At 40.0% G+C, this 19,745-nt stretch overlaps 1 protein-coding gene across 1 annotated transcript in view; it reads right to left on the reverse strand.

The window, feature by feature from the left end:
* CCDC14 (coiled-coil domain containing 14) overlaps nt 1-19,467 on the reverse strand; it is a 46,657-nt gene extending 27,190 nt beyond the window's left edge. Inside the window, exons 1-5 of the mRNA XM_005675042.3 lie at nt 19,154-19,467; nt 11,542-11,597; nt 11,143-11,215; nt 10,825-10,894; nt 10,612-10,734 (exon numbers count right to left, since the gene is read on the reverse strand). Coding sequence (XP_005675099.2) covers nt 10,612-10,734; nt 10,825-10,894; nt 11,143-11,215; nt 11,542-11,597; nt 19,154-19,327 — 496 coding nt within the window. The 5' untranslated portion in view covers nt 19,328-19,467. The remainder of the gene's footprint in view (nt 1-10,611; nt 10,735-10,824; nt 10,895-11,142; nt 11,216-11,541; nt 11,598-19,153) is intronic.

The following is a 19,745-nucleotide window of genomic DNA, read 5'->3' on the forward strand; positions in this document are numbered from 1 at the left end:
AAGACCTTGACCTGACATTTAAAGTCTCAAAAGCCTAACCTCAACATAATTTTCCAACCGTCTTTCCATCACCCTCAACTAAGAAATCTTTCAATCCAGTCAGACCAATTTAGACACCTACAAGCTTTTCCCACTTTCCTATAATATTACTCATGATGAACCATACCTTTCAATTCAGTTCTACCTAACTCAGCAAAGCTCCTCTGAAGCCTTCTCCAGTCATTCCAGTCTAGTGGCTGCTCTTCACCATGCCACAGTACATACTGTCTATACTAATCATGTATCACTTGGATACTGTACTATATTGCTTATCTTTCACTCTCTCGTCTGCTTGACTAAACGATAAGCTTCTTCAGGCAGGGCTGTCTCTCAAACCTCATTAGTTTTGTATTAATCTATGTACAGAGTAATTAATACATGAAAAATAACGGTTTTCTACCTAGGACTACTCCATAGATCACTATCAAAATCTATTTCTTTGTCTAATAAGATTCCCTTCCCAAATTGTTTTAAAGACTATTAACAGAAATGAGGGTATTCTTGTTAGATCACAGATTATCAGAGTACAAAACAAACTTAGAAAAACATATACTTTTTGGCAAAAGCTTACCAAAGCTAAACATATATTTTATGATATAGCAGTTATATTTCTGGGGATATACCTGACAGAAATGAGTATTATGTCTACTAAAAAATGCGTACAAGAATGTTCATAACAGCTTTATTAGCAGTAGCCCTAACTGAAAACCCAAACAGTCATGAATAGTAGAAATGGATGAACTGTGGTGTAGCCATATGATGGAATACTATACAGCAATAGAAAAGAACAAAGTACTGATATACTCTGACCGCCCATATGAAGTTAGCAGATATGCTGTGTGACAGACGCAAGACTACACAGGGTACAGCTGCATTTTCACAGTGTACATGAAGTTCAAAGACAGTAAAACTATCCAATCGAGAAAGAAGTCAGGAAAGTGTTTATTCAAGGATGAGGAGACAGGCAATAATGAGAATACTGATGGATAGGAGCCTGGTAGGGTACTAAAATCATTCTTTATTTCCAACTGGGTGGTCAACTACACGGATGTACACATATGCAAATATTTATTGAGATTTATACACTTGCTTTATTAAAGTTAATCCTTACTTAAAAAAGTGAAAAGTTAAAATTTTTAAAATGGTATGGAATTCCCTAAATACATACATAATTTATTGAAAATAAAAACACTGCTAAAAACATAAAACCTACAAGTAAAAGCAAAAAACCTACAAGTAAAAGCAAAACGTTAAAGGCAAGTGAAATATTATAACCAATAAACACAGAAAACTACTACTAAATTATTGACTATGAAAATGGTTGGAGATACTGGATGCATCTACTTTGACTTGAGTTATTCTTTCCTTTGTGATAACCTGTTGGTGTGAACATACTTACCTGGCCTGCATATGAGCTTTAACAATTAATAGCTGAATAACTTTTGGCAAATTATTTAACCTCTCTTGGACGCTTCTTCCTCATCAGAAAAATGATGATAAGAGCATTACCTGTTTTATAACACTGTTATGAAAATTAAATAGCACATGTAAACTATCAGTGTCTAGCACATAGTAAGAACTTAGTAAATGTTACAGCCATTACCAAATGGCTCCAAAGTCTTAATAGGGCCAAATAAATATTTTATATTCATAGATCTTCCCAACTGATATCACTAATAAATCCCTAACCATTTCCTCTCTAAGGTGACATGCAATAACTTACTCTTCACTCTCTGAATATATGAACTAAAACAAACTGGTTAATAAACATTTCTGTTAAAAAACTGGAAATGTTGTTGAGTCACTAAGTCGTGTCCAACTATTTGCAACCTCCTGGATTGCAGTACACCTCCTCCTCTATTCTCCACTATCTCCCAGTTTGCTCAAATTCATATCCATTGAGTCGTCTAGCCATCTCATCCTCTGCTGACTCCTTCTCCTTTTCCCTTCAATCTTTTCCAGCATCAGCTGACTCTTTTCCAATGAGCCAGCTCTTCACATCAGGTGGCCAAATTATTGGAGCTTCAGCGTCAGTCCTTTCAATGAATATTCAGGGTTGATTTCCTTTAGGATTGACTGGTTTGATCTCCTTGTAGTCCAAAGGACTCTCAAGAGTCTTCTCCAGCACCACAGTACAAAAGCATCAATTTTTTAGCACTCAGCCTTCTTTATGGTCCAACTCTCACATCGGTACATGACTACTGGAAAGGCCTAGCTTTGACTATACAATCTTTGTCAGCAAAGTGATGTCTCTGCTTTTTAATAGGCTGTTTGTCATAGCTTTCCTTCCAAGAAGCAAGTGTCTTTTAATTTCATGACTGCAGTCATTGTCCGCAGTCAGGAAAATAAAATCTGTTACTACTTCTACATTTCCCCCTTCTACCTGCCATGAAATGATGGGACCAGATACCATGACCTTAGTTTTTTGAATGTTGAGTTTCAAGCCAGCTTTTGCACTCTCCTCTTTCACTCTCATCAAGAGGCACTTTAGCTCTTCTTTACTTTCTGCCATTAGAAAGTGAGATCTTTTCAGTTGTGGCATGTGGGATCTAGTTCCCTGACCAGGGATAGAACCTGGGTCCCCCTGCACTGGGAGTGTGAAGTATTAGCCACTGGACCACGAAGGAAATCCTTAGTGGAAATATAATTTATAATATATAAAAAGGAAAAGTATCCTCCTAAAATAGTTTTAACTTTGAAATCTAAAATGATGAAAGCTGAGATCCCATGCAGCCCACAGCCATCTAGCACATTGTTCTTCCTTTCCTCCTAATTCCTAGGTCTCTCTTCTGCTCTTGGATTTCCTTTGGCTCCATAATATTTGTCTGGTTTCAGGAATTCTCAGATTTTATACTAATAGGTCCCAAGCACCGGCACTCATTCACTTTCTTTTCAAGAGATGGCTTTCACAATCTCTGTTTCAGTTCAGTCGCTCAGTCGTGTCCGACTCCTTGCCACGCCATGAATCACAGCACTCCAGGCCTCCCTGTCCATCACCAACTCCCGGAGTTCACTCAGACTCATGTCCATCGAGTTGGTGATGCCATCCAGCCATCTCATCCTCTGTCGTCCCCTTCTCCTCCTGCCCACAATCCCTCCCAGCAGCAGAGTCTTTTCCAATGAGTCAACTCTTTGCATGAGGTGGCCAAAGTATTGGAGTTTCAGCTTCAGCATCAGCCTTCCAATGAACACCCAGGACTGATCTCCCTTAGGATGGACTGGCTGGATCTCCTTGCAGTCCAAGGGACTCTCAAGAGTCTTCTCCAACACCACAGTTCAAAAGCATCAATTCTTCGGTGCTCAGCACATCCATACATGACCACTGGAAAAACCATAGCCTTGACTAGACGGACCTTTGTTGGCAAAGTAATATCTCTGCTTTTGAATATGTTATCTAGGTTGGTCATAACTTTCCTTTCAAGGAGTAAGCGTCTTTTAATTTCATGGCTGCAATCACCATCTGCAGTGATTTTGGAGCCCAGAAAAATAAAGTCAGCCACTGTTTCCACTGTTTCCCCTGTTTCCCCATCTATTTCCCATGAAGTGATGGGACCAGATGCCATAATCTTCGTTTTCTGAATGTTGAGCTCTAAGCCAACTTTTTCACTCTCCTCTTTCACTTTCATCAAGAGGCTCCTTAGTTCCTCTTTACTTTCTGCCATAAGGATGGTGTCATCTGCATGTCTAAGGTTAATGATATTTCTCCCGGCAATCCTGATTCCAGCTTTTGCCTCTTCCAGCCCAACGTTTCTCATGATGTAATCTGCATAGAAGTTAAATAAGCAGGGTGACAATATACAGCCTTGAGGGACTCCTTTTCCTATTTGGAACCAGTCTGTTGTTCCATGTCCAGTTCTAACTGTTGCTTCCTGACCTGCATATAGCTTTCTCAGAGGCAGGTCAGGTGGTCTGGTATTCCCATCTCTTTCAGAATTTTCCACAGTTTATTGTGATCCACACAGTCAAAGGCTTTGGCATAGTCAATAAAGCAGAAAGAGATGCTTTTCTGGAACTCTTGCTTTTTCCATGATCCAGCGGATGTTGACAATTTGATCTCTGGTTCCTCTGCCTTTTCTAAAACCAGCTTGAACATCAGGAAGTTCACAGTTCACGTATTGCTAAAGCCTGGCTTGGAGAATTTTGAGCATTACTTTACTAGTGTGTGAGATGAGTGCAGTTGCGCGGTAGTTTGAGCATTCTTTGGCATTGCTTTTCTTTGGGATTAGAATGAAAACTGACCTTTTCCAGTCCTGTGGCCACTGCTGAGTTTTCCAAATTTGCTGGCATATTGAGTGCAGCACTTTCACAGCATCATCTTTCAGGATTTGAAATAGCTCCACTGGAATTCCATCACCTCCACTAGCTTTGTTTGTAGTGATGCTTTCTAAGGCCCACTTGACTTCACATTCCAGGATGTCTGGCTCCAGGTGAGTGATCACACCATCGTGATCATCTTGGTGGTGAAGATCTTTTTTGTACAGTTCTTCTGTGTATTCTTGCCATCTCTTCTTAATATCTTCTGCTTCTGTTAGGTTCATACCATTTCTGTCCTTTATCGAGCCCATCTTTGCATGAAATGTTCCCTTGGTATCTCTAATTTTCTTGAAGAGATCTCTAGTCTTTACCATTCTGTTGTTTTCCTCTATTTCTTTGCATTAATCGCTGAGGAAGGCTTTCTTGTCTCTTCTTGCTATTCTTTGGAACTCTGCATTCAGATGCTTATATCTTTCCTTTTCTCCTTTGCTTTTTGCTTCTTTTTCTTTTCACAGCTATTTGAAAGGCCTCCCCAGACAGCCATTTTGCTTTTTTGCATTTCTTTTCCATGGGGATGGTCTTGATCCCTGTCTCCTGTACAATGTCACAAACCTCCATCCATAGTTCACCAGGCACTCTATCAGATCTAGTCCTTAAATCTATTTCTCACTTCCACTGTATAATCATAAGCGATTTGATTTAGGTCATACCTGAATGGTCTAGTGGTTTTCCCTACTTTTTTCAATTTAAGTCTGAATTTGGCAATAAGGTATTCATGATCTGAACCACAGTCAGCTCCCAGTCTTGTTTTTGCTGACTGTATAAAGCTTCTCCATCTTTGGCTGCAAAGAATATAATCAATCTGATTTTGGTACTGACCATCTGGTGATGTCCACGTGTAGAGTCTTCTCTTGTGTTGTTGGAAGAGGTTGTTTGCTATGACCAGTGCATTCTCTTGGCAAAACTCTATTAGCCTTTGCCCTGCTTCATTCCATATTCCAAGGCCAAATTTGCCTGTTACTCCAGGTGTTTCTTGACTTCCTACTTTTGCATTCCAGTCCCCTATAATGAAAAGGACATCTTTTTTGGATGTTAGTTCTAAAAGGTCTTCTAGGTCTTCATAGAACTGTTCAACTTCAGCTTCTTCAGCATTACTGGTTGGGGCATAGACTTGGATTACTGTGATATTGAATGGTTTGCCTTGGAAACGAACAGAGATCATTCTGTCGTTTTTGAGATTGCATTTAAGTACTGCATTTCAGACTCTTTTGTTGACCATGATGAGTACTCCATTTCTTCTAAGGGATTCCTGCCCACAGTAGTAGATATAATGGTCATCTGAGTTAAATTCACCCATTCCAGTCCATTTTTATCCACTGATTCCTAGAATGTCGGCGTTCACTCTTGCCATCTCCTGTTTGACCACTTCCAATTTGCCTTGATTCATGGACCTGACATTCCAGGTTCCTATGCAATACTGCTCTTTACAGCACTGGACCTTGCTTCTATCACCAGTCGCATCCACAACTGGGTATTGTTTTTCCTTTGGCTCCATCCCTTCATTCTTTCTGGAGTTATTTCTCCACTGATCTCCAGGAGCATATGGGGCACCTACCAACCTGGGGAGTTCCCCTCTCAGTATCCTATCATTTTGCCTTTCCATACTGTTCATGGGGTTCTCAATGCAAGAATACTGAAGTGGTTTGCCATTCCCTTCTCCAGTGGACCACATTCTTCTTAATCTGATTAAGTTAAGCTACAGTATTTTGCCTTTGCCAGCAGATGCCATCACTCAACATAAGTTAATAAACTTCAAATACTTCTTAAAATTCAAAGCTTTAGAATTAACATGTCTTACTTCTCCATTAACTCAATCTATGTGAAACTCTATTGATAATGTTGTACATCTGTATTTAAGACACAAAAATCTTTAAACAGTTTATGCAAGACAAGTTAAAAAGCATTAAGTGGATGTACAATTTTTAGATAATTCCTGCCACCCAAATATGGAATAAACACCTACTGCAGATAGGCATTGCTGGATGTCTATTATAATTTGAAATATGGAAAACACCTGGCCTTGATGGGGGCAATTAATGCTCAAAATATTCTGCCTGTAGTGGTTTATTTCTCCAAGATGAGGGCAGAAATATATATATGATACTGAAGGTAGGAGCGTGTGACCACAGCATTCAATACACTTATCAAAACGTAAGTAGCTGCTTATTAAAAAAAAAATTTTTTTTTCTTTTAAATGTCAGATGCACTCTTGGGTAAGCTCTCAATGCATATTTGGAACTGCCTTTCTGCCTCATTCCTCTGAGTAAGCAACAGGGTGGGTGGGTGTGACTCCATAGACACCCAACGATCTGGCAGGTCCCACACAGAAAATACATAAGGAGCCCAAGCCCCAGAAGACAGTAACACAAAGTAGTAAGATAACATATGTTAAAGTTAAAATGATATGTAGATACTTGTTAACATGCTATAATAAATTCCTAAAGCTCTAATTATGACTATCTCACCTGTGGAGAGATGAAAAAGGAAGGAAATGCAGTTTTGCCTATTTTTTAAAAAATGTTAAATTGGTGAGTTGTCAGAAATTGTGCTTTTTAGATAAAGGGCATTTTTATTTATTTTATTTAAAAAAAAAATCTTTTGGCCATATCCAGCGGCATGCAGGATCTTAGTTCTCCAACCAGGCATCAAACTGTGCCCTCTACATTGGAAGTGTAGAGTCTTAACCATTGGACCACCAGGGAAATCCCAGCTTTTGTGTATTTTAGGCACTGTGACTAACAGAGCAAAAACCTTGTACTGGCTAACAGCTGTTAAGCACCAAAAAAGAAGAAAAAAAAAAAAGATCCTTTGTAGACAGTGCTGCAGTGATAAATCAAAGAAAGATGAAGTAATTTAACCAAAAGGAAAGAGGTTTCTGCTTCCAAAGAACAAACCTTGGTCAATGAGAACCGTTTCTTATACTGTAACCCTAATGGAGATTGTCCTTTGGGAAGTAGGTCCTAACTTCTGATGATGACAGTGTAGGGGAAAGGACAATAAGATTATATACTGACAACAGGCCAGAACTGCTGATGTGACTCTAATCCAAATAAGAATTTAATGCTAGGGACTAAGAATGCCAGATCTCTCTCATTTGCTTCACCAAACCCACCTTCTACCCATCTCCACTCTGCTCTGCTATCTGTGGGATGCTACTCTATATGGATTACATTATTAAGAGACATTCCTTTATGGGTCTCTTCTGCTCCTACATGTTTTGCTGGGTTTACCAAAGAAAATGTAAGGCTTTGACCTAAGCTCTTTCCTGGGACATTTCTCAGGGCTGTGTTGATAGAGAGCAATGTTGAGGGATAAGGTGATTTTTTTCCCTCGGTCAGGTATAGGCTTTCTAACTGCTTACTACCAAAGCAATGAATCCCCCAAGCTCAGTGTTCTTCAGCTGAAACTCAAACCTTCAGCATGTGCAGTTTCCCCGTGAGCCCATCGTATCATCCCACTGGCAGTTGGCAGTGAGGCAAAACCAACACAAATATGCTAATGTGCACGCTGCTAGCTGGGCTATGAGTGCAGCACCTTTGTCTCTGGCCCAAGAGTCTTGTGTCTCCTGTCAACATGCATGACATAGTAAGGATAATCCATTAGCTTGTAAGAATGAAAATCAGATCCCTGACTAGATATACATCAACAGGGTTCCCGTTGGGTCCAATCCAATGGGAACTGTGGCATTGTCAAAGAGAGGAAAAGGCATGCATTCAAGGTATTTCAAACTCCCTCTCTATGAGGCCACCTTGGGCTGGCTTCGTCCCTTAAAGCTCACTGCTCCTCTCAAGATGGCCTACTCTACCGAACAATATCTCTAGCTGAATCCCGGTAACCTCTTCCTCACCTTGTCCCTTAAGACCTAGGGATATTAACAGTTCTGTGCATGCTGCCAGCACTGGGCTAGCAGAATCCCTTGTGGTTTCCTTAGACCCTAATGAGTTTGTAGTGAATTTCTTCATAAATAAAACCCCTATCTTAATTTGGGTGTTGCCACCTATTCTTTCTTGCCAGTCAATTCTAAAGGAAGTCAACCCTGAATATTCATCGGAGAGGCTGATGCTGAAGGTCCAATACTTTGGCCACCTAATGCAAAGAGCTGACTTACTGGAAGACACTGATGCTGGGAAAGATTGAGGGCAGAAGGAGAAGAGGGTGACAGAGGATGAGATGGTTGGATAGCACCACTGACTCAATGGATATGAGTTTGCGTAAAATCTGGGAGATAGTGAAGGAAGGACAAGGAAGTCTGGAAGTCCATGGGGTCGCAGAGTTGGCATGACTCACCGACTGAACAACAACAGATCTAAACTCTGTGGGGACTCTGAACAAATAGTTAAGCTAGGGTCCAACAAGTTGTTAACATGGCACCATCGCTGACCATGTACCACCACTCCTTTCTCTGTCCATCGGTCCTCCAAAATAGGTCTCTACTGTAAGAGTTAGGCCAGGGGTGAGCACACTTTTTCTTAAAAGGCTGGAGAATAAACATATTATGCTTTAAACAGGCCAGATGTTCTCTTTCACAACTACTCAACTCTGCTCCTATAACACGAAAGTAACCATAGAAAATACATAAACGAAAATGAATTAGCATGACTGTGCTCTGATAAAGCTTCATTTACAAAATAACTAAACATTACAAGAAAACGAAACTGGCTGTAGTATGCTCACCCTGGATTAAACCAATATTGTCCCACTGAAATATAATGTAAATCATATAAGCAATTTAAAATTTTCCAAGAACTACATTTAAAAAATTAAAATAGGTAACATTAATTACTATAATGTTTTATTCAAATCAATACAGCCAAAATATTAACGTTACAATATGTGATTAACATTAATCACTGAGACATTTTATTTTTTTGCATTAAATATTCTAAGCATACTGTGTATTTTTACCATAAAGCACAACTCAATCCAGACGGTAAATTTTTATCAGAAATCCTTGATCTATATTTAGGTTTAATAAAATTTACAGTTGAAAAAAGTAGATTCACTTACCAAGTTATTTCAAACATACTTTAAAAGCTTTTTAATAACTAGGTCAAGTACCAGCTTTCAAATTTAAATTAATTAAAATTAAATAACATTTACAATTGAGTTCCTTAGTTGTACTAGCCATACTTGGAATGCTCCGCAGTCCCATGTGGCTTGAGACTGCCATCTTAAGTGTCACAGGTCAAGACAATACAAGGCTAAACACAACTGGCCTCCAAGATAGGTTAAAAAAAAGAAAAGTGAAGTCACTCAGTCGTGTCCAACTCTTTGCGACACCATGGACACCAGGCTCCTCTGTCCATGGGATTTTCTAGGCAAGAGTACTGGAATGGGTTGCCGTTTCCTTCTCCAGGGAACTTCCCGACCCAGGGATCGAACCCAGGTCTCCCACATTGTAGACAGACGCTTTCCGTCTGAGCCATCACTTGATCTTAGCCAAAAGGCCAAGAAGCGATAGGAAGTCGTTTTCTTGGCCTTGGTTCTGACTCAAGACCATCTGAATTTCAGCCTCTTTGCCTGAATCCTGATCTCTAATACCCAGAACTAGTGCTGTACATGACTCAAACCCCTTACCTAAGCTAAATCTTACTGTACTCTGCTGTACTAACATTTTTGGCCCACCTGAACTGTGAACTAGCTGGTTCCATTCTTGATGCTCTGAAATCCCATTATGGACTTTTCCATCTCTATTTTGGGCTACCATGTTCCATAGGCCTCTGTGGAACAACATAATCAAAACTTGCTTATTCTAAACTGCTTACTGAATCATTCCACTTAGTCAGCAAGTTAATTGTGACAGTGTAACCCATCCTTGGCTACAGTCACTGTCAATCAGTGGCAGACTGTTTTTCCTTACATAAAGACCCAACTTGGAATTTTACCTTCCTATTACTATATCTTCTAACTGTGCAGCTGAAAAATTGAGCTATGGATCCTACTTAGAATATATGTATACACATACAGTATTTTTAAAACAATAAATATACACATGAAACCCAACCAATCTGTGAATATCATTCTGAGTTTGAACCTATTCTCCTACAAAACCTAACCATTTTTCTTTTCTACTTTTCATCTTGACAAAGTACTCAGCAATTAGAAGCTGAATAGAGAAAAAAAATCACAAGCACACACACTCACACCTGTATAACCAATATTATTAAAATGTAAGCCCAACTGCATAACCCCAGTAATCTATCAAAACTCCCATAATTAAGTATCATATTTAAATAAATAAGAGAAAAAAATACTTACAAATTTCCTTCCGGACTACAGAAGGCACAGTAAGTTTTTCACGTCCTTTCTTTTTGGATCTGTATCTTTTGGTTTCTACAGGTCTGGGGTTATATCTATTTTCTGAATATGTTATTTCTGAACCTATTAATGATTAAAACAAAAATTCATTAGCATTAAGAGAACTACTTAATTGAGAAAATGTGATCAGCAAAGAAGCATTTAAAAAAAAACCTGAATCTTCATTTCTCAAAATGTCCCGCAGCAAAGACGCACAGCCATCAAGCCCCTGTACAGTGTCAGTCTGTAAGGAGAAAGTCACATAGAAATGTGTACATAAAATTTTAATGCAGGGAAAAAAATTCTGTAATTTTAAAATTTCCTTATTTAGAAGCAATTTATTATTGGTGGAAGACATGTGTTAAAGCAAAAAGTCTCCATTCTTTGTCAGGACAATTAATACTTCACCTTTGAATTTTTATTTCCACTTCTTAGCTTTTACCTGAAAACTAATTAAACAGTATACACTGTATCTATTCAGTTTACTCTTACCTGACTTTCTGAATCAGAGTGAGTGGGATAGCCAGAATCTGCATTAAAACGGGGTATCTTTCTCAAATTGGTCCTAGAAAATATTTACATATAATATAAATATAATTACAAAAAATATAATATTTTCCCAAAATACATTCTAAAAAGACACTTTCTTTCCACCAAAGCTTGGATAAGAAAGTTTGCCAACCATGTAAAAGATGGATTTATGCAGGATTTTATGAAGGTTGTAAAGACTAAAATGATCAACATGGGTAGAGATATGAAAGGTTTCTCCCCAGAGGTTTGTGAAAGTAGAGACCCTCACTTAGCTTTCTGGGGTAGGAAAATTTAGTCCATCCCATAGACTTGAAAATCTCTTGAGAATTCCTGAAGTTGGACACTTTCTTAAGTACTTACCCTTTTCTTCCATTTGTTAATTTAGCAGGTCCAGTGTGCTTTCCTGAAGGTATTACCTATGACATAATGCATTATATTATAGGAGATATACAAATATTTTTCTATCATATTCTCAGTATACTGTTTGGGCAAAACCTAAAATGTTATTGTTTCCTTCTGTTTCACTTGGTAAAACATACATAACATAAAATAAACCATTTTAAAGTATACAGCTCTGTGGCATTAAACACATTCACAATTGTGCAACCATCACTACAGCCCATCTCCAGAACGTTGTCCTCTACCCAAACTGAAATTCTGTACCCATTAATCATTAATCTCTAATCCTCTCCTCTCCTAAGTACCTGGTGGAACCACCCTTCTACTTTTGGTCTCACTGTTCTAGGAATCTCATATAAATGGAACCAGACAGTATTTGTCCTTTTGTGACTGGCTTACTTTGCTTAGCACAGTATCTTCATAACATCCATGTTGCAGCATGTGCAAAATTTCCTTCTTGTTAAAGCTGAATAATACTCCATTTTATACATGTACCATGTTACTAATTTTAATAAAATCCACTATTACAGCTGAACTCATAATTTTTTTTTCTATATAAAATGTCAAGCAAGCAACACGTACATTTGTTCCTTAAGTCTATGTAAGTTGAAGACTGAAGCTGAAATTTTACTTTAACCAGAAGTATCTACTATAGTAAGTCTGGACTATACTCAATCCCTCAAAATATTTTACTTCCCCTAGGTCTTCAAAATACATGTTAACTTAAGATACAGGGCAGAGTTCATAACTCTGATTCTATTTTCCCACATTGTTTAGAATGCCTGACAAGACCAGCACATGAAAACTCTACTCATTTGCTTCTACACACATCCAATACGTAGGAGTTACACAAGAAACAAGTTAACTGTGCTTGCCTCTGGGGAGGGAAACTGAGAATCTGGGGGACAGAACAAGGGAGACTTTCCATGGTATACCTTTTTATATCTTAATAACTTTACATTATTTAAATATAATATCTATTCAAAATATAATTTTTAAAAGACATGGTTAAATTTCCTACTCACTCCCTCATTTTACCCTTTAGGTGTAGTCACTGTTGGCAGTTACACTTAGGATTTTTCTTGACATGTTTACATATTTCATCTCAAGATTCCTTTGAGCAATTACTATTAAACTTTCTGGAATTATAAAGTTTCACTTCTCCTTAAGATAACTTAGAATATGAGGGAGTCAAAAAGCAGCAGTGAGAACCAACATTAGCAGAAATAAGATGCCATGTAACACAACTCTACTAGACCCTGCATGACCCCCTAAGGGGCTTTCCTTTCACAGTATCTATGTTGGTGTCCTGTCCAGGACCATAATAAAAAGCCAAACCGTCATGCTAAGTCTAAAAACAACTACCACAATAATTATCTTTCAGAATTAAAAAAGTAAACTGTCTACATAAATGTATGGCATAATGGCATAATTGAAAGATTTTATACAGCATTTCACCGCAACACACACACACACATTAGGTCATATTACAAAATCAGGTAAAGAAAATTAACCAGAATACAGCACCCTGCAACAGTGTGATACTGGCAGATTTCCTTCAAATTTATTTTGTATTCTTTATTTTGAAGTAATAGTACAAAGAACGGTATAATGCTACCAAGACTCCACAGCTGCTGACAGTTTACTATATCTGCCATGTTCTCCCTCTCAAAAATGTAGTATTCCTTTTTGTCTGAACCATTTCAGATTATGTTACAGACATAATACTCCCTTATATTTAAATATTTACTCCTAAATATTTCCTAAGGACAAGGTCACTCTCTCATAAAACCAAATGATCAAAATCAGGAAATTAACAGTGAAACCATACTATAATCTAATCTATAAATCTTATTCATATTTTACCAATTATCAAAATACTGTCCTTTACATTAAAAAAAAAAAAATACGGCCCTTATCCCATAAATCCAGGATCATACGAAGCATTTTAAGCAGTCGTATCTCTTTAGTCTCCTTTACTCGGAACAGTTCCTAGAGGTGTCATTCATTGTCTTTTACAGCTTTGACATATTCAAAGAATATGAGCAGTTACTTTGGTAGAATGTCCCTCTGGTAAACATTTAGACTTGTCTGCTTCCCCTTGATTAGGTTCAGGCTGTGCTTTTTTGGCAGGAATACCATAAAAAGGATCTCAATACTGTATGAGCAGGCATATGTTACGTTTGTCCCATTACTAGGGATGTAAAGTTTGATTATTTAAGGTGGTGCCTGCCAGATTTTTCACCAGGTTACTATTTTTACCTTTGTAAACATTAAGCATTTTGTGGGGAGATACTTGAAGATTATGCAGACATCCTATTCATCAAACTTTCATCCAATAGCATTCATTGAGGAGTCTTGCCTTAATCATTTGTTAAAGTGATTTTTCTAACTTACGTCATTCATTCTAGATTTATTAGTTGGCATTCAACCTTAGTGAAGTACTTCGTTGAAGTACTTCTTTGTTTGCTAGTATGGACTCATTGATTCCTTTTTAATGGATTCTGATGATTATATTAATGCTCAAACTGTCCCAGATTCTGCCAATAGGAGTCTTTTCAAACCAGCCCCTATATAATTTCAACGTCACCATTATTTTTGAGCCATTCCTTACAGTAAAGATCTCCAGGTCCCCCCCCACCAACCTTGTTTTTCTCCCCATTGCGGTAACATGAAATCTACCCTCAACAAATTTTAAGTGTACATCAATTGTTAACTGTAGTATGATGTTTATGAGATTCCCTGATGGCTCAGATGGTAAAGAGTCTGCCTTCAGTGTGGGAGACCTGGGTTCCATTCCTCGATTAAGAAGATCCCCTGGAGAAGGAAATGGCAACCCATTCCAGTATTCTTGCCTGGAAAATCCCATGGATGGAGGAGCCTGGCAGGTTACATACCATGGGGTTGAAGAGCCAGACATGACTGAGTGACTTCACTTTCACTTCACTTCCACATGTTTACAGCAGATCTCTTAGGTCTATCTCATAAATCCAACAGAGCTTACTCATTGTACATAACTAAAACTTTATGCCCACTGAGTAGCATCTCTCCATTTCTCTCCCTCCTGCCCCTGGCAACAACCACCCTACTTAATGTTTTTATGAGTCTAGCTATTTTAGATACCTCATATAAGGGGACTCCAGGACTCTTGGAAAATCCCACAGATGGAGGAGCCTGGTGGGCTGCAGTCCATGGGGTCGCTGAGAGTTGGACACGACTCAGTGACTTCACTTCACTTTTCACTTTCATGCACTGGAGAAGGAAATGGCAACCCACTCCAGTGTTCTTGCCTAGAGAATCCCAGGGACGGGGGAGCCTGGTGGGCTGCCGTCTATGGGGTCGCACAGAGTCAGACACGACTGAAGCGACTTAGCAGCAGCAACAGCAGCAGCATATAAGGGGAATGATGCAGATGACACTACCCTTATGGCAGAAAGTGAATAACTAAAGAGCCTCTTGAAAGTGAAACAGGAGAGTGAAAAAGTTGGCTTAAAGCTCAACATTCAGAACACGAAGATCATGGCATCTGGTCCCATCACTTCATGGGAAATAGATGGGGAAACAGTGGCTGACTTTATTTTGGGGGGCTCCAAAATCACTGCAGATGGTGATTGCAGCCATGAAATTAAAAGATGCTTACTCCTTGGAAGGAAAGTTATGACCAACCTAGACAGCATATTAAAAAGCATACACATTACTTTGCCAACAGAGGTCTGTCTAGTCAAGGCTGGTTTTTCCAGTGGTCGTGTATGGATGTGAGAGTTGGACTATAAAGAAAGCTGAACGCCGAAGAATTGATGCTTTTGAACTGTGGTGTTGGAGAAGACTCTTGAGAGTCCCTTGGACTGTAAGGAGATCCAAACAGCCCATCCTAAAGGAGATCAGTCCTGGGTATTCATTGGAAGGACTGATATTGAAGCTGAAACTCCAATACGTTGGCCACCTGATGCAAAGAGCTGACTCATTGGAAAAGACCCTGATGCTGAGAAAGATTGAGAAGGGGATGACAGAGGATGAGATGGTTGGATGGCATCACCGACTCAATGGACATGGGTTTGGGTAGACTCCAGCAGTTGGTGATGGACAGGGAGGCCTGGCGTGCTGCAGTTCATGGGGTCCCCAAGAGTTGGACACAACTGAGTGACTGAACTCAAGTGGCTTATTTCATTTAGCAAAGTATCCTTAAGATCCATTCATGTTGCATATAGCATGATTTCCTTCCTTTTTAAAGGCTGAATAATATTCCATTGTGTATCCACTAATCCATAAATGGACAATTAGGGTGTTATCACATCTTAGCCATTGTGAATGCTATAATGAACATGTGAGTGCAAATATCTCTTAAGATCCTATTTTTAACTCAAAGTGAGAATGCTGGATCACGTAACAATTCTTTTAATTTTGTAGGAAATTTCATGATTTTTCATAACAGCTGCACCCTGACATTCCCATGAACAGTGTACAAGGGTTCAAATGTCTCCATATCCTCATCAACACTAGTTATCTTCTGGATTGGTTTTTATGATAGCCATCCCAACAGGTGTGAGGTGATATCTCGCTGTAGCTTCGATTTGCATTCCCCCAATTAGTGATATTGAGCATCTTTCCATATACTTGCTGACCATCTATATGTCTTCTTTGAAGAAATGCCTATCCAGGTCCCTTGCCTATGTATGCTACTGAATTGTAGGAGTTCCTTGTATATTACGATTATGAACCTTTTATCGGATATGCAGTTTTAAATATTTTTCCTCATTCCATAAATTGACTTTTCAGTGTTAACTGTGAAAAGCTGTGCAGCTTTTTACTGTGATATATCCAGGCCCCAACCCTAGAGTTGACCATTTCCCCAAAAAGTAGTGATTCCTTTCCGTGGACACCAGTATTTATTAATAGAAACCAAGATCTAGGCACTAGCTGTGCTGTTTACTACTGAGGCTTCATATGGATTATTTAGTCATCATGACTAGACAGTTGAAATTTTGAGTCTTGTGTTTTTACTTTCAAATCCTTTTCCATATTAACAAAGTTCAAATTTTTTTTACCAGTTGTATACTATTTCCTTAAATGGAAGTAATATAATGTGCCCTTGGTGTGCTTCATATTTTTCAGTTAAAATACAAATCTGAAATAAATCTTTTCATATACTGGAAATACCTTTTCATATTCAGGATTGAAAGCTTAATTATTTGATAAAAAGTTATTCATTGTTTAATGCCTTTAGTGTCCCTAGGTACAAACCGCAAAACACTTTTCAAAACAAGTGCCCCAAATGTTAATACATCAGAGAATGTTCATTTTATCCTACATTTACTTCCACTAAGTATTAAAAAGAAACTTTTTACTTTATTATTTGAGAAAAACATAAGTACCTCTTAGGAGCTGTATCTCCTACCAACAAGTGCAAGATAAAATTATATTGGTGGAAAAATTTAGTGTTCAAAGCCTTTCATTTCCACTTATCACCCTGTTAGTTATTATTTCTGTGAGGTAGGAACCTAAATTTCAGAAAGCTGGCCTGTTCAGTCACACACCTAAGAGCAGATGTTTAAATGGATTCCTGCACTAACTATGTGGGTCTAAAGCCTGTCTCCACTGCTAACCAGCTGTGTAACTAGAGAAGTTATCTGAACTCTGCATCCCTCAACTTCCTTATCTATAAAATGAGGATTATTATCTACTTCCTAAGCCTATTGTGAAGATTAAATGAGAATAAATGGCGACCCACTCCAGTACTCTTGCCTGGAAAATCCCATGGAAACGGAGGAGCTTGGCTACAGTCCATGGGGTCGCAAAGAGTCGCACATGACTGAGCAACTTCACTTTCACTTTTCACTTTCATGTACAGGAGAAGGATATGGCAACCCACTCCAGTGTTCTTGCCTGGAGAATCCCAGGGGCAGAGGAGCCTGGTGGGCTGCTGTCTATGGGGTCACACAGAGTCGGACGCGACTGAAGCGACTTAGCAGCAGCAGCAGCATATGTAAGCACATAGAATAGTACCTGTCACATAAGTGGTACCCAAACGTTAGCTATGATTATCATCATGGACAGTAATAAACTGTTTTTAAGGGGACTACATTGTGTTGCACAATTTATGCCAAGTGTGAAATAGATGTTTTACCAGGTTCTCTCACTTACTCTCCCCAATTCTTTAAGGCAGCATATTACACCTTCTTTCTTAGATAAGAAAAAGAAATCTCAGAGAAGTAAAAAGTACTTTGCTTACTATCACTATGACAGTAGTGGTAGAACTGGATTCTGAATTGGTAGGTGACTATAACTACAAAAACCATGTTTTCCCCACTTGCTGACTGCACCAAGTTTGAGTTCATTCAACGTAAAATAAAGAACTACAAGGGTGGGACTGGTCTGGAAGCATTCATGAAGAAAGTCTTGAGCCAAGCCTTGGGGAAAAGTGTAAGATTCACAGTAATAGGGGAGACAGCATTAAAAGTGAGTTGATAAATAAAAGAAAAGGAAAAATTTAAGGGGAAAGAAGGATAGTATGGTTACACTTAAGGAGGCGTAAGATCACTCTAAGTAGAGGGTCTGTGTAAGGCTTGATTCCTATTGGTTGACTAATTGATTACCTGAAAAGATAAACTGCTTAGAGAATCCCAGGGACAGGGGAGCCTGGTGGGCCGCTGTCTATGGGGTGGCACAGAGTCGGACACCACTGAAGCGACTTAGCAACAGCAGCAGCATAGGAAGAGAACGATGTCTCTAGCCTGGATTTCAGTAAGGGCACAAAACTGAGGACACCCAAACAATGTAAATGTTGACAGCCAAGGCTTCTAGAAGCGGTACTTGAGCTGAAGGGACAGGAGATGAAAAGTGGAGATTTCAGGGAAAGAAGGACATCATTCTAGGCAGAACAAAACGCAAAGGCACAGAAGCCTGAAAGAACACGGGCACTCAGGGCACTGTGGAAGAAATAGCTGAAGAGCGTTGGATATTCCTGGGATGGAGGTGGGGGCTGGTAGGGAATGCACTGGCCACGTCGAAAAATGGCTGTGTTGACAGGTCAAAGAACTGAGATTTTTATATTGGGGGGGGGGGGGAGTTCCAGAGTTGGATTTTTAGCAGAGAATTGATGAGGGGTGTGCATTTGAGAAGAATAAGGCTAAATGCAGGGACACTAACTGGGAGATTTTTTTTAAAAACTAGTAGTAAAATACCAGCAACTGTGACGGAAAACCAGCTAATAGCAGCTCTCGTTGGAAAAGCTGGGAACCTGGAGTTGATGTAACAACGTCGTGAGGCTTCGAGAGGTTAAGTCACGCACCCAGCGGCTGAGGCTGGACTCGAACCCGGGGACCACACCAAAGCCAGCGCTCAGTTGGACCACAACGATTAAAACAGAATCAACATCTACAGGCAGAACAACTGTGTTAGGGCGTTAAGATTAGGTACGCACACCCACCCTCCGCCTCGTCTCCTGTCGCGGCATTTTTTAACGCGGCAGCACTCTTTATTTTTTTTAAAGGGGGCTTTCCACTTCTCCAGGCCCGGGGACTACCTCCGTCCCTCTCCACCCCCACAGTGGACGCCTCAGGTCCGCAGACCTCACCTGGCCCGGTCGAGATCCAGACCTGACCATCTCTCGCAGCTTCAGAAAAGTCCAAACGGAGTGAAACAAAGCCGCAAGATAAAAGGAATTAACCGCCGCCGACTCCCGGCCGCCCTTGGCCCGCCCCTCGAGCTTCCGCTTCCGGGAAGGAGCCCGCCAAATGCTGCGCCTCATAGTCCCGGGCGCGCAACCAGAACCTTTCTCCGACCCACCGCACGGCGCCTTGGGTTTGCGCAATAGACCCCTCCCGGCCCCGGCTCGTCACACTCGGCTGCAGGGTGAGAGAAGTCCACAGAACGCCGGCGATCGCTGCGGGTCCTGGGCGGGGCGGGGCTGAGAGGGGCGGGGCGGGGCTGAGAGGGGCGGGGCCGAGAGGGGCGGGGCGGAGAAGGGCGGGACGAGGAGCGGGAGACCTGGGCTGACCAGAATCCACGATCACCTGGGAGACCTGAGTTTGCTGCCGCGAGGGCTTCCACTGGAGGGAGAGCCCTTGTCTTGCATCTGCTAGGAGAAGTGGCAACGGGGACCCGCCAAGACCAGAGGAAGGGACTACGGTAGAAGGCTAATAGGTTTCAGAGGAATTGCACTGTCT

This window comes from Capra hircus, chromosome 1 (genome assembly GCF_001704415.2).
Source record: "Capra hircus breed San Clemente chromosome 1, ASM170441v1, whole genome shotgun sequence".
NCBI classification, from domain to species: domain Eukaryota; kingdom Metazoa; phylum Chordata; class Mammalia; order Artiodactyla; family Bovidae; genus Capra; species Capra hircus.